The following is a 15348-nucleotide window of genomic DNA, read 5'->3' on the forward strand; positions in this document are numbered from 1 at the left end:
TTCCGCTCCCTGCCTACACTCTGGGGCTTAGAGGTTGTCACTGTTAACACTGAAAAAGTTCTTGCTTCTTGGTGCCACAAGACATTTTAGTGCCAATAGGGGGTGCCTGGGTGGCTCAGTCGGTTAGGCATCCGACTTCGGCTCAGGTCATGATCTCACGGTTTGTGGGTTTGTGGGTTCGAGCCCCGCATCAGGCTCTGTGCTGTCAATGCAGAGTCTGCTTCAGATCCTTTGTCTCCCTCACTCTACTCCTCCTCCAGCCTCTCTCTCTTTCTCAAAAATAAACATAAAAAAAAATTTTTTTTAATACGTAAAAACATAAAGAAGAAACTTTTGGCTGGCCTTGGTCTCTTGGGAAGTGCATAGCTGGAGTAAGAAGTGTACTTTTTTTTGTTTGCTTTTTTATGTTTATTTTTGAAAGAGAGAGAGAGAGAGAGAGAGAGAGAGAGAGAGAGAGAGAGAGAGAGAGATGGAGCACCATGGTGGGGGGGTGCGGGAAAGGGAGACAGAATCTAAAGCAGGCTGTAGGCTCTGAGCTGTCAGTACAGAGTCGACATGGGGCTCGAACTCCTGAACTGTGAGATCATGACCTGAACCACCTGAGTCGGATGCTGAACTGACTGAGCCACTCAGGTGTCCCAGAAGTGTACTTTTTTAGTTTGAGAGAGTCCTAGGACCTCTGTCCTTGCCTGTGCCTCTGAGCAGGTCAGATCCAATCAGATTAGATTGTGGTTAGATCAGGGACTTCAGAGGGTACCCACTGCCCTTTCACAACTCTTCCTTGCACCCCATCTCAATTTTCCAGGCTATTATTTGACCAAAGCCAGCGTCTCTTCATTTTCTAGCCAAGTTGTCAGTTAGGACTCTTGGTGCCTCTGAGCCCTGCCTGATTTGGAACAGATTTTCCTGCTGCGGTGCTGCCCACAGCAACTCTGGATGGGTTCCACTAACTAATGGGCTTTTTTTTGTTCCTTGGCAGATCGGGGGCACTGAGGAATATAAGATCTGCCGGGGCATCAAGGAGGGACGCATCACCAAGCCCGTGGTCTGCTGGTGCATTGGGACCTGTGCCACCATGTTCTCCTCTGAGGTACGGCCGGGACAGGTCACTCCTGGACAGGAAGGCCGAAGAGGGGCATTCGAGGTGAACCGTGTGGTCCTCTCATTAAGCAGCTGGTTCCTGCAATGAACATATTTATTTGCTTGGTTACTGCAAGGTCTGGTCAGGGTCCTGCTCTCTAGGAGGTTAAATCCAGTTGGGGGAGGCAGTCGTCAACAGATTAAGGCCAGAACAAGGCTCTGAGTCCCTGCTTGGCGTGGGGCACACTTCTGTCTGGAGGAGTTGAGATGGCTTCACAGGGAAGGTAACGCTTGCACTGAGAAGGAGTTTGCTGAGCGAAAGGGACACAGAGGAGGGAGAGCACGCACCCCAGACGCATTGCTGGGGCAGGGCGTGGGGAGAGGCTGTACGTGAAAGTGCCCGGAGGCATAAAGTGAGTGCAGCTCGTCACCGGCATCCAACAGAAATGCTCCCGGGTCGCCTGGCTCCTGCTGAGTATGGCAAGCCAGGCTGCGGCCCCAGTACTCCAGCTCACAGGACCCTCTGTCGTGAAGATGGCCCATCCAGTGATGACAAAACCGAGGAAACAAACACTTGTCCTTGATGAGTGATCAGTAGTTGGGCAGGCTCTGAGTGTGAGGCCATAAGTGCTGTGTGCAGATGAAGATAATAGTTGGCCAGAGGGCTTCCTGCAACAGTGATAATCCCTACGCTGAAGCCCTCCACCCTTCCTGCCAGTAAGCCTGTCACCCTGTTCTTTCTCCCTGGAATGCCTGCCTTCCCCTCTGATATTCCATACCCACGTCACAGGGGCAGTATTTGTGTAGTTGCAAAATGCTCCTCTCCTTCAAACCAGCGGTTCCGTTCCTGCAGATTTACCGTCGGGGTCTGCATGCAAAAATATTTCAGCATGCGTGCAAGGATACTCGCAACGTTGTAAGGGCAGAAAGCGGAACGGCCTGAATGCTGCTGGCCAGGAGAGGGTATGTCATCCTGGCGCCAGCCATGTGATAGAAACCCAGGCAGGCAGGAGAAGAATGAGGTAGATCTTGATGTGTTGGTATAGAAAGAATATGTTACATCAAGTATTAATGGTGCGAGGTTTTTTTTTTTTTTTTTTTCTTCCCAAGTAAATAAGAGGAAAGGGGCAGGTCATAGAATCATGCCTGTCTTTCAGACGTGACCTCTACTCTCACAGGCTAGAATCAGCTCTAGGTGGATCTGTGTGACCAGGGCAGGTCATTTGGCCTCTCCGTGCCTCAGTTTCTCGAGGTGTAAAATGGGGCTGATTCTGGGTTGTTGTGTGGCTTACGTAAGAAAGTAATTGAGGGGCGCCTGGGTGGCTCAGTCGGTTAAGCAACTGACTTTGGCTCAGGTCGTGATCTCACGGTTCATGGGTTCAAGCCCCGCATCGGGCTCTGTGCTGACAGCTCAGAGCCTGGAGCCTGCTTCAGATTCTGTGTCTCCTTCTCTCTGCCCCTCCCCTACTTGTTCTCTCTCTCTCTCTCTCTCTCAAAAATAAATAAAATGTAAAAAAAAAAAAATTTTTTTTTAAAAGAAAGTAATTGGAAAGGTCTGGCACATGCAGGTTTTAGCAGATACTTGCTTCCATTCTTTAATTCACCTATTCCATGAAGCTCTTCATGATCCTTCTGGACTGTTTTCCTCTCCACCTCAGCAGCCAAAAGTAATTCCTCCCTCCCCCTGCATTGTTTCTCTTAACCAGCTCTCCATTACCAGCCCTTCACCTCCCTACCCCTACTATGCTGAGGACACCCCCAAGAGGTCAAGGACCTAACTCTTCTGTTTCTGGCTGGGCACTGCTCATCACCCCAGGGATAGGACAGGTCCTCAAGGTGTTTTATTTTTGTTTTTCCATTAATTTTTTTTTTAATGTTTTATTTATTTTTGAGACAGAGAGAGACAGCATGAGCAGGGGAGGGGCAGAGAGAGAGGGAGACGCGGAATCCGAAGCAGGCTCCAGGCTCTGAGCTGTCAGCACACAGCCTGACGTGGGGCTCGAACTCAAAAACCGCAAGATCATGACCTAAAGCGAAAGTCGGACGCTTAACCGACTGAGCCACCCGGGCGCCCCTTTCCATTAATTTTTTAAAAGTTAATTTTTTTTTTTTTTTTACAAATAATTTTTTTTTTAACGTTTATTTATTTTTGAGACAGGGAGAGACAGCATGAACGGGGGAGAGTCAGAGAGAGAGGGAGACACAGAATCTGCAACAGGCTCTGAGCTGTCAGCACAGAGCCCGATGTGGGGCTCGAACTCACGGACCGTGAGATCATGACCTGAGCCGAAGTCGGACGCTTAACCGACTGAGCCACCCAGGGGCCCCAAAAGTTAATTTTAAGAGAGAGAGAGCACATGTGAGTAAAAGCTGGGGAGGTGCAGAGAGAGAATGCCCAAGCAGGCTCTGCACTGCCAGTGCAGAGCCCTCTGTGGGGTTCGAACTCACAAACTGTGAGATTGTGACCTGAGCCAAAACCAAGAGTCAGATGCTTAATGGACTAAGCCATCCAGGCATCCCTCAATTAATTTTTTAAAACATTACAAAATTTCAGGCCTATACAAATGGAGTATAGTACAGTGACTACCCAGCTAATGAGTGATTTTTGATTTCTTAAACAGGTCACATGACCTTGCAGAACTTTCTGCCCTGTAGAGGAGGTAAGATAGGTATACAACAAAATCTCCACATGTTGGCAAGCAGAGTCGCTCCTCAGGAAGACAGAATTCAGAACTGGGCAATGGGAGTAGAGACCAGGGGTATTGGCGAGGTGGCACTTTTCAGAACTGTGTTCCATAGAACACCGGTCCAGTAGCAGTGGTCCTCAAAACAAAAACCAACCAGAAAGGGGAGCTTCTATAAATTATGAATATGTAGTGTAATCTCCGTTTTTAAAACTTTGATTTTAGCTTTGAGGAATCTCAGAATTAAACCTATTGAACTTCCTTGAACTCAGCATTTTCTATTTGTTTGCATATAGAATCTCTTTTCCTTCCCACCCCTTCCACCATGCAGGTTCAGTCCTATAAAGAATGCATTGGGAGCCTGCGATTTAAAGCATAAGTTTTTGGGTTGGGTGTTGCTAACCAGAGCTGTAGTTCAGAAGTGATTTTCAACACTTAAGGCCCCTTTTGTTATGCCTAGTGGGTAAGAGCACTGGGAGAGGCCATATTGCCTGACTTCAGATGCTACCATATCCTACCTGTGTGGCCTTGGGCAGGTTACTTTACCTCTTTTATTTACCACTTTTGTTTCTTTTCTTATTGGAAGTAGCCGTAGCTACCGAAAGATGAAGTGAGTAAAGCACATAGAAGAGTGAGTGGATGTAGTTATTCAAACAGATTAAGTATTTTTATGATTACCTGCCTCCCCCCACCCTGACTGGGGCTTTGTAGTACATCTCATGTTGTTACCTCATTTTCCCCATTGCGTGGTCAAAGACACAATTACTTAGCTCTTTGCGTTGGTTTTCTCTTCCCTGTTGCTCCCTTCCCGTAGCCAGTCACCCCCTGTGCCCTTGGGCTTAGAGTTTACCTCACTGTGCGCTCAGGCAGAAGGGGGCATTGCTTATCGGCTCCAGGTGATTGTTGCCCTGTGGGAATATAGACCTGGTGGTGCACGATCTGACTTTTTATTTATTTATTTATTTATTTATTTATTTATTTATTTTTATTTTTAAAAACCATTTTATTTTTTAAGTACTCTGCCCCCATCATGGGCCTTGAACTCATGACCCCAAGATCAAGAGTGGCATGGTCCATGGATTAAGCCAGCTAGGCGCCCCACAATCTGACTTAGAAAAAAAACTTTTTAATATATTTTTTTAAATGTTTGTTTATTTTTGAGAGAGAGACAGAGCTCTAGCAGGGGAGGGGCAGAGAGAGAGGGAGACACAGAATCTGAAGCAGGCTCCAAGCTCCAAGCTGGCACAGAGCCCAACACGGGGCTTGAACTCATGAACCGGGGCTTGAACTCATGAACCGTGAGATCATGACCTGAGCTGAAGCCAGATGCTTAACTGACTGAGCCACCCAGGTGCCCCTCCATAATGTGACTTTTTAAAAAGAAGCTAGGGGGCGCCTGGGTGGCTCAGTCGGTTAAGCGCCCAACTTTAGCTCAGGTCACGATCTCGCGGTCCGTGAGTTCGAGCCCCGCGTCAGGCTCTGGGCTGATGGCTCAGAGCCTGGATCCTGCTTCCGATTCTGTGTCTCCCTCTCTCTCTGCCCCTCCCCCGTTCATGCTCTGTCTCTCTCTGTCCCAAAAATAAATAAACGTAAAAAAAAAAAAAATTAACTTAAAAAAAAAAAAAAAGCTAGGAATTTGTACTTTTACGTGAGAATTTTTATTTTTATTGGACTTATTTTATACAAAGTGTGTGCAGGACAATCAGATCCTGTTTGTGAGGATCAGCTCAACTGTGGTTGCCAGCCTGTGCCTTCACTTCTCACAGTGGTTCACAACTACCAGCCGTTCTCCATCCTCCCCCTCAACCGCTGCCAGGGGGGCAGGGGGAGCTGAGTGCAGGTGTTTGTGGAGTTGGGCCGCCAGGCTTTGTGTTCTGGCTCCGATATACACCAGCAGTGTGACCCTCAGTAAGCTCCTGAACTTCTTGGTGCCTCAGTTTCCTCTTCTGTAAATCGAGCGTTATTTGGCGTCCCTGTTGAGTGAGCCTGTGTGAGGCTTGAATGAGGTGATTCACTATAGAGTGTTTAACAAGGTCCGGCCTGTAATCGGTACCGACATTCCGGAGCCTTTGTGGCCTTTCCCCGGAGGGATTCACAAGCTGGGTAAAAGCTGCTCCCCGTTGCCTTCCAGGTACAGTTTGGCCATGCCGGAGCTTGTGCCAACCAGGCTTCTGAAACTGCAGTAGCCAAGAACCAGGCTTTGAAGGAGGCAGGGGTGTTTGTGCCCCCAAGCTTCGATGAACTGGGAGAAATCATCCAGTGAGTGGACTGTGGGGAGGACACCAGCCTCTGGTTCCCTTTCCAGAACACCCCCTTCCCCCTTCCCCCCCACTCCGGTTCCCTTTCCAGAACACCCCCTTCCCCCTTGCCCCCCACCCCCCCCAGGATAGCAGCTGCTGTGACCCAGAGGTGACAGTGTGTCAGCGTGCTGGAGTGTTAGAGGTGTTAGGTGTGGAGTGTAACTGTTGAGATAGTCTGAAATCTTTACCCTCTTTTTGGTTTTTGTTTTGTTTGTAGGCACAGCAGTTACAGGCCATTCAGACTGCTATTAAAACATGTTCGCTTTCTGAGCCTACCTACTTAGCTGTCCCTTAAATAAGAGATGAGCATAGAAACATTTAGAAAGTGTCAGCCCTAATCGATTGATAAACAATGGCTACCCATTGTGTCTTCTCCTTCCTCCCCTCTGTCCTTCCTTGGCCTCCAGATTCAGCTTTCTATAAAGCCCCATGGGGTTGGGTGTGGGGGTGGGGGAGAGTCTTGGCCAGAACCTGTTTTCATTTGGTCTGTAGGAATCCACCTGGTGTAGGGCATTGCCAGGAGGGGCTACAAAGCTAGGAAACCTGGAGTTTTGGGGTTAGATGGAGCAACGTTCCTAGGATGGCTTAGAAGAGCCCAGAAGCATAAAATGCACATGGATGTCTTCTCTCCTTGCCTTCCCCCGCCTCTCAGGTCTGTGTACGAAGATCTTGTGGCCAAAGGAGTCATCGTACCTGCTCAGGAGGTGCCGCCTCCAACGGTGCCAATGGACTACTCCTGGGCCAGGGTAGGTGACGCTGAGGGGTGGGTTTCCTGTTGATTTGGCTGCAGTCCCTGGAAACCAGGCCCTGCCCTACTAGCTGGGGGCAACCCTGTAATCACTGCTCTGGCCTCCAAACCATGCCCCCGACGGCAGCTCTACTCCAAGGGCATAGATTAGAAAAAACCCACAGCAAGTATTCTTTGATTCCAGACCCTCCTTGTGTCCTGGAGCTTGTGAGCTGGCCCCTTCTGACCAACGGGTAAAACAGATACAGGGCCCAAGAGGGCGAAGGGCAGCATGTATGTCCCACAGCCTTGTGGCCTGGTTGGAAATGGGGGCTGAGGACAGACAATGCCCCCTAGAGTTGTTTGCACTTGCTGAGGGGTTTCTGGGTGAAGTAGAGTGTCTACTCTGCCTGCTTGTCTAAGCGGCAGAGATGAAGAGCTAATGTTCGAAGTACACGAGAACTCTCTGAGATCAGATCAGTTTTTATTTATTTATTTATTTTTAATGTTTTATTTATTTATTTTTAAAAAATATTTTATTTATTTTTAAGACAGACAGACCATGAGTGGGGAGGGGCAGAGAGAGAGGGAGACACAGAATCCCAAGCAGGCTCCAGGCTCTGAGCTGTCAGCACAGAGCCCGACGTGGGGCTCGAACTCACAAACTGTGAGATCATGACCTGAGCCGAAGTTGGACGCTTAACCAACTGAGCCACCCAGGCACCCCAATGTTTTATTTATTTTTGAAAGAGAGCAGGAGCAGGAGCGGGGAGGGACAGAAGGGAGCAGAAGATCCAAAGCGGGCCCTGTGCTGACGGCAGCAAGCCCGATGTGGGGCTCGAACTCACAAACGGAGATCGTGACCTGAGCTGATGTTTGGACGCTTAACCAACTTAGCCACCCAAGTGCCCCTGAAATCAGTTTTTAAAAGACCACTACAAAAATGGGTAGGAAATGGCCTTTCAACCTGAAAAAATGCTCAGTCTCACTCATTATAAGAAGGTGCCAAAGTAAAAGCTGTGATACCAGTTTTCCCCTTTTGAGGTCAACAAAGAAAACAGTTCTTTGATAATATGTTGTGTTTGTATGGGTGTGAGGAACTTTGTGCGTTTGTTCCTTGAAGGTGGGTGTGGAACTTGGCACCACCCTTTCTGAAAGGCCATTGGGTAATATCAGATTTCAGAGCGCTGGCACCTGGAGTGCCTGGCTGTGTCTGTTGGTGGAGTGTGCGACTCTTGACCTGATACTTGTGAGTTCAAGCCCCGGGTTAGGTGTAGAGATTACTAAAAAAAGAAAAGAAAAGAAGTGCTCACACCTGATGGCGTAATTCCTATCTAGAAAGCTATTTCAGGGAAGTGCTCGCACATTCACAGAAATGTGTTCAAGATTTTTCCACCTGATGGTTATCAGCGGAAGAACGGCTAACTTGTGGTTTTGCCATAGGATAGGATATCATACAGCAGTTAAAAGGAATGAACCAGATCTATGTATGTGCCTACATTTATGGAGCTCAAATTCATTGAGTAAATGTAGTATTATGAGATAGTATATCACGATTATGAAAAACCTATGTACACAAAAACACTTTATGTATTTCTCCATGTGTCTATATATAGATAAAAGTGGAGAAAGGCCAGATGGCCCTTAAACTGACAAACACTAAGGCAGAAAGGCATTTTACAATGAAAATTGATCAGGGATAATTGGAGAAATGGGCTTATGCAGAGTTGGCAACGATGTTCCCATGGTACCCCAACTCTGGAAGCTGGAAGTTCAGCTCAGTCCCTTCCCCCGGGTGAAGGACATCTTGAGGGAATCCCCTATTTGCACAGCCCCCTGCTCATTACGTTTAGGTGGGGGCTTGGCAGCTGAACGTGGAGTGCTAGAAAAATTTCCCTTCAGATTCATGCTTGCATTTCTAAGCCGGGTGAGTTTGGGTTGGCTTCTGCTGGGACATCTTTGTGAGGCGAAAATGAACCTGTGGGTGGAAATCGCGCATGGCACTCCTATATTCTATGACTGAAATGATACAACGAAAGGGTTTTTGTGCTTCTTTCTTGGGAGGAGTTTGAGCGTCGGTACCTGGAACACTTTGGTTCTGGCAGTGCAGACAGTGAGGCAGTTCTGGAAGAATCTCTGTGGTCATATCGTGCTGCTTCCCCCTGCCCCCATCTTTGCTCAGGAGCTGGGCTTGATCCGCAAACCTGCCTCATTCATGACCAGCATCTGTGACGAGCGAGGACAGGAGCTCATCTATGCAGGCATGCCCATCACCGAGGTCTTCAAGGAAGAGATGGGCATTGGCGGGGTCCTCGGCCTCCTCTGGTTCCAGAGAAGGTGAGGCATGGAGGTCAGAAGATGGCTGGACACTGCCATCTTTGACTCAGAGTTAAGGATTTTCCCCTGCAAAGGGAGTGGGGGGTGGGTAGCCTTGGGGAATACGTCCAGGACTAATCTTTATGGCCACAGATCAATTGCAAGGCCAGAAGAGATACTGGCTGTTCCTAGATCTTCCAAGGACAGAAAGGCCAGTCTCAACTATGTAGAAAGCAGTGACCTCATCAGGGATCTTGGATCAGCCCCTGTCCTTGGCGCTCTTAAAGAAATAAGAGTAAATGTAGGCCTCTTGAGAGAGGTCTGGATGGGTCTGGTAGCTCAGAGTGCAGGCCTGATAGAGTTGCTAAATAGGCATGAAGTACCTTATATTAGGTTGTCTCTCTTATCAGCCTGAGTGTTAGAATAAATTGGTTTCTCTGCAACTCCCAAACACAGCCCTCCCCTGGGACTGACAGCTGGGCAAGGGGGCCAGTGAATAATACTTAATTCACAGAGCCCTGGCTTGGGGTGGCCTTGGGCTCTGCCCAATGTCTTGGTTTGTGTCATGCCCTCAGCTGCAGAGATAGTTCTTGGCCCAGTTTTGGGCCCTTCCTGGGAGAAGTTCATGGCGTTGTAACACCTCTGCAGATTTCCCTGTCTGTTCTTGCATTCCTATATCTCCAGACTTCATTTTTTTTTTAAATTTTTAAGTGTTTCTTCATTTTGGGGGCGGGAGGGGCAGAGACAGAGACACAGAAAGCAGGCTTCAGGCTCTGAGCTGTCAGTGCAGAGCCCGACGTGGGGCTCGAACCCACGAATTGTAAGATCATGACTTGAGCCAAAGTCGGACACTTAACCAACTGAGCCACCCAGGCGCCCCCAGACTTCGTTCCTAATCATCAGTTGAGAGGTTGAACACTGCAGGAGACCTGGGGCTTCCTACACTGGGAAAGGGACAGGAGTCTCACTTCTCCGTATGGCACGTAGAAGGAAGTCACAAGTACAGGTTAAATTCTGTTGCAACGACTCATGCTGGAAGCCATTGTCTAAAGAAGAGATTGTCAACCCCCAGTGGCTAACTCTGTATTAAAAGCAGTATTTGCTGGGGCGCCTGGGTGGCTTGGTCGGTTGAGTGTCTGACTTCAGCTCAGGTCATGATCTCACAGTCCGTGAGTTAGAGCCCCGCGTCGGGCTCTGTGCTGACAGCTCAGAGCCTGGAACCTGTTTCAGATTCTGTGTCTCCCTCTCTCTCTGCCCGTCCCCTGTTCATGCTCTGTCTCAAAAATAAATAAACGTTAAAAAAAAAAATTTTTTTTTTAAAACAGTATTTGCTATCAGTAAGTTAGGAGCTGCTCAAGAATTGGAGGTTTTTGCCTCTAGAGTTGCTTGATATAGTAATAGACATGGGAGCCAGCAGGTGCTTGGCTTTGTGGGTCAGCGTAGCTCCTGTTCAGCGGCTCGCCTCTGTTCCAACCCTCGTCTTAGTGCCCCTTTCCTCCCCCTCTAGGTTGCCCAAGTATGCCTGCCAGTTCATTGAGATGTGCCTGATGGTGACGGCGGATCATGGGCCAGCCGTGTCTGGGGCTCACAACACCATCATCTGTGCTCGGGCTGGGAAGGACCTGGTTTCCAGCCTCACCTCGGGGCTGCTCACTATTGTGAGTACTGGCCTCCTGGGAGGTGAGATCCTCAGGGGACACATGGTTATGCTGACATGCACTTGGCTGTCACAGGGTCCTAGAAGGAGCCTCAGAGTGTAAAACCCCGTGCTGGGGCGGTTCAGGGCATGCTGGATCGGTCTGCGAAGCTGAGGGAGTCTCTTCCAGCTCAGGGCATGTGGGCTTGCTTATCCTGCAGGGGGACCGGTTTGGGGGTGCCCTGGATGCAGCCGCCAAGATGTTCAGCAAAGCCTTTGACAGCGGCATTATCCCCATGGAGTTTGTGAACAAGATGAAGAAGGAAGGAAAGCTGATTATGGGCATTGGTCACCGAGTGAAATCGGTAAGTCGTGGCTCTCCTTAAGGACTGACCTGCATGCAGGTGGAGGCATTATTTTAGTGGGGAACACCCAGGCCCTTGACTCTCAATGTGCAAAGCTTTGGCTGTGTTGACAGATGTCAAAGATCAGGCAGCTGTTTTTCCATTATAATGCAGAATGCCTTTAAACAGCTTTCCATTAGAACCATGTCAGTATGGACTCCAGAAAGGAAGGAACGTAGAAGCCTGAGCGTGGCAGTATAAGTGTGATGTTCTGTCTGAAAGAGGCCCTGTGCCGTGGACTGGAGCAGTGCTATCTGCTTGGGAACTGGGTGTTGGGAGTTGGCTGTCATCTGAACCACTTCCCTGCCCCACTGACCAATTATGGTTTAGTGTGGGTCTCTTAGCAGATGGTGCAGGCGCAGAGCTTTTCTTGAGATTTCCGGGGTGCTTTGCTGCCCCACACCAACAAGTGCTTGCCAGTCTAAAAACTAAGAACTCTGTAGAACTTTGTTACAGCTGGAGGAGGCCGGGGCCACTGAACTCTTGGGCAGCATGGTTCGTGGCTAGAACCTAAGACTTTTGGTCGGAGAGTAGGTGAGCCCCAAGCCCCCTGCTGCTTAAACCGAGGCCTGTTGTTGAACTCAGTTAACATCTCCAGGTCTCAGTTCCTTGTCTGTAACACAAAAGGGAGAACCTACAGTTTGTTTTGAGGGTCAAGTGAGATTCAAGAGGACTTTAGAAACCTTAAGCCCTACAGCAGGGTCATAATCTGTGCTGCATGGAATCAAGACACATGGATCAGGTACCTAAAACACACCTCCTGGATAAAATATAAACATTTGTGTCCGTCTGTGGCAGGAGCACAAACATGTCTTTTTTTTTTTTTAAGTTTATTTATTTATTTTGAGAGAGTGTGTGGGAGGAGCAGAGAGAGAGAGAGCGAGCGAGAATCTGAAGCAGGCTCTGCACTGTCAGTGCGGAGCCCAGTGCGGGGCTTGAACCCATGATCCGTGAGATCACGACCTGAGCGAGATCACGACCTGAAACCAAGAGTGGGACGCTTAACTGACTGAGCCACCCAGGCGCCCCCAACAGGTCTCTTTTTTTTTTTTTTTTTTTTTTTTTTTTAATTTTTTTTTTTCTTCAATTTTTTTTTTTTTTTTTTTTTTTTTTAATTTATTTTTGGGACAGAGAGAGACAGAGCATGAACGGGGGAGGGGCAGAGAGAGAGGGAGACACAGAATCGGAAACAGGCTCCAGGCTCCGAGCCATCAGCCCAGAGCCTGACGCGGGGCTCGAACTCACGGACCGCGAGATCGTGACCTGGCTGAAGTCGGACGCTTAACCGACTGCGCCACCCAGGCGCCCCATCAACAGGTCTCTTAATGGCAGTGTCAGGGTGGGTTCCTCTGTAACTTTGGGTCACTTTCTAGATAAACAACCCAGACATGCGAGTGCAGATCCTCAAAGATTATGTCAAACAGCACTTCCCTGCCACCCCCCTGCTTGACTATGCGCTGGAAGTCGAGAAGATTACCACCTCGAAGGTAAAAGAGAAAATATCCCTAATTCCCAATTCATTGTTGTGGGTGAATTTCTTGGGGAAAACAAGAGCCAGCCTAGCTTCTGATTGTGCAGCCAAAATCAAATCTGGTGTTCTGGGAAATTTTATTTCTGTTGTACTACTAAGTTCAACAAATACATACTGTCAACTAGGTGTTGGGTCCTTTACTAGACATTGGGAATTGAACTGACTCTTTCTTTCCTAACCAGCTATGATGTTTTAGTGGGAGGTTTTTAAATTGTGGTCAGAATTTGTAGTTCTATTACTAGTAGTAATTGTGGAAAATTACAAAGAAAAAATGAGAAATGATAAGTGCTTTGAATTTTTTGCCTTCCCAGAAACCAAATCTTATCCTGAACGTAGACGGTTTCATCGGAGTTGCCTTTGTAGACATGCTTAGAAACTGTGGGTCCTTCACTCGGTGAGCTCTGTGGTCATTTTCTTCTACTTTATTTATTGATTGATTGATTCATTGATTGATTGATTTAAATAAATAAGAGACAGACAGACATTGAGCGTGTTGGACAGAGGCAGAGAGAGAGAGAGAGAGAAGGAGACAACACTCCAAGCAGAGCCTGATGTGTGACTCAAACTCACAAACTGTGAGATCATGACATGAGCTGAAGTTGGACACTTCGATTAAGCCACCCATTTTCTTCTTCTTTACATTTATTGATGCTTGCTTGTGGTTTCCTTCCAGTTCTGAAAGCAATACATGCTCATTACAGAGGATTTAGAAAGTATGGAGAGGTATAAAGAAGAAAACAAAAATTGTCTGTAGTCCTACCACCCAGAGCACCCTTTTTCTCCTTTGATACCAAAGAGATCTACTTTCTCGTTCCTCGGCAGAAGTCGTACTGTCTGTGGGGAGGAGGGGAGGGGGCCATGTGAGCTGTTTTAAAACCACAAGTTGATTGTGTGTTTGCAGGGAGGAAGCTGATGAATATATTGACATTGGAGCCCTCAATGGCATCTTTGTGCTGGGAAGGAGTATGGGCTTCATTGGTGAGTTGGTAGTTGTTGTTATTAAGAGTTTGGTTTGGTCCCTGCCCCAGCCCCCCCCCCCCCCCAATGGTTCTGCTGTAACACCTGGGTGGCAAGTTTCTACTAGAAAGATGTCTCATGATCTTCATCATTGTTTCTAATCCTTCCTTTCTTACTTTAACTTCCCCCTTTATATTCATTCCATGGTTCCTTTGTTCTTGGAAATGGCTGATTGCTAGTCCAGGAAAACAGAATGAAATCCCACAGTTGCCTTTTAGCCAGGCTGGTATCCGCTTATGTGTTGGATCTGGATTTACTTCCTCATTTTTTTTGTATTAGATTTTCTGTCCTCATCTTCTCCCCCTCGCCAAACTTTTAGCAGATCTCTCACCAACTCTCTTTTTGTTTGTTTGTTTGTTTATTTTTGAAAGAAAGAGAGAGAAAGAGAGAGAGACAGAGGGCGGGGGAGGGGCAGAGAGAGAGAGGGAGACACAGAATCTGAAGCAGGCTCCAGGCTCCAAGCGGTCAGCACAGAGCCTGACGTGGGGCTCGAACTCAGGAACCGCGAGATCATGACCTGAGCCGAAGTTGGAGGCCTAAGCAACTGAGCCACCCTGGCGCCCCCGACTACTCACCAACTCTTAACAAAAAGATGCCTTTGCCCCATTTCAGGACACTATCTCGATCAGAAGAGGCTGAAGCAGGGGCTGTATCGTCACCCTTGGGATGATATTTCATATGTTCTTCCGGAACACATGAGCATGTAACTGAGCCCGGAACCATATGTCAGTGAAGTGAAGACAAGAACTCATCCCCTGGGAAGTAGCGTGCACACGGCTGGCACTGGAGCTTGCTAGAAAACGGGCCTGGAATGTAAACAGCTGCTGGTGTACAGGCACTGATGACACCCACAGGCTAACACTGTTCATTCCACACCAGGAAGCTTAGTACTTTTTTTATAAGCATAGAAATAAAAACCAAGCCAATACTTGTGACCTTTGCTCTGCTACCTGCTGTATTTATTATATGGAAGCATCTAAGCACTGTAAGGATATTGTTCCTCATTGTAGGGTGTTATGACGTTGCTTTCTTTCTTCCTTTAGTTAAAATTTTTTTCCCTTGGAGGAAGAGAATGAAACTTTTAAGACCTCAAGGTACTGTCAGTTTAAAGCATCCCTAATGTCTTATTTTCCCACTTTCCTTTCCTCCTCATATAACCTGAAGAACATTGTGTTAATCTGATTTTTAAAGATCTTTTTGTATGTTATGTGTTAAGGGTTTGTTTGGTATCTCACTGTAATGTTCTATGTTGCAGACCAAACTCTGTTTATGTCAGGGGGATGGGGCCGTTGCATCCTTAGCCATTGTCACAAAACATGTGGAGTAGTAATTTAAAATGTAAAGTTGTAACATACATATGTTTAAAATGGAAACGCAAAGCAAAAAAAAAAGCTGTGAAATGTTTCGTGTTCTATGTCCTCTGTATTTATGCAACTGAAGTGTGGGTTCAAGGACTCGTCTCCAGCCAGTTTGCATCTATAATGCAAGATTCTGACAGCTGCCAGCTCAGTCTCTTCTCTGTATTATCAGTTTGGTTTCAATAAACTATATAGTAACAATAAAGACACACTACTGTCTCATGCCATCCATATCCTTTCCTCTGCATTCCTTTGAACGGTGCTAATTGTTTCACTACATGTCATTTTAAAAATG

At 47.5% G+C, this 15348-nt stretch overlaps 1 protein-coding gene across 3 annotated transcripts in view; it reads left to right on the forward strand.

The window, feature by feature from the left end:
• ACLY (ATP citrate lyase) overlaps positions 1–15264 on the forward strand; it is a 48641-nt gene extending 33377 nt beyond the window's left edge. For all 3 annotated transcript variants that reach the window (XM_053893227.1, XM_019435436.2, XM_019435437.2), the window contains 10 exons: positions 980–1090; positions 5896–6023; positions 6717–6810; positions 8974–9128; positions 10615–10765; positions 10965–11108; positions 12521–12634; positions 12990–13072; positions 13580–13656; positions 14308–15264. In XM_053893227.1, coding sequence (XP_053749202.1) covers positions 980–1090; positions 5896–6023; positions 6717–6810; positions 8974–9128; positions 10615–10765; positions 10965–11108; positions 12521–12634; positions 12990–13072; positions 13580–13656; positions 14308–14402 — 1152 coding nt within the window. In that variant the 3' untranslated portion in view covers positions 14403–15264. The remainder of the gene's footprint in view (positions 1–979; positions 1091–5895; positions 6024–6716; positions 6811–8973; positions 9129–10614; positions 10766–10964; positions 11109–12520; positions 12635–12989; positions 13073–13579; positions 13657–14307) is intronic.
• The last annotated feature ends 84 nt before the right edge of the window (positions 15265–15348 follow it).

Source organism: Panthera pardus, unplaced genomic scaffold, assembly GCF_024362965.1.
Source record: "Panthera pardus isolate Hobbes unplaced genomic scaffold, ASM2436296v1 HiC_scaffold_3, whole genome shotgun sequence".
NCBI classification, from domain to species: domain Eukaryota; kingdom Metazoa; phylum Chordata; class Mammalia; order Carnivora; family Felidae; genus Panthera; species Panthera pardus.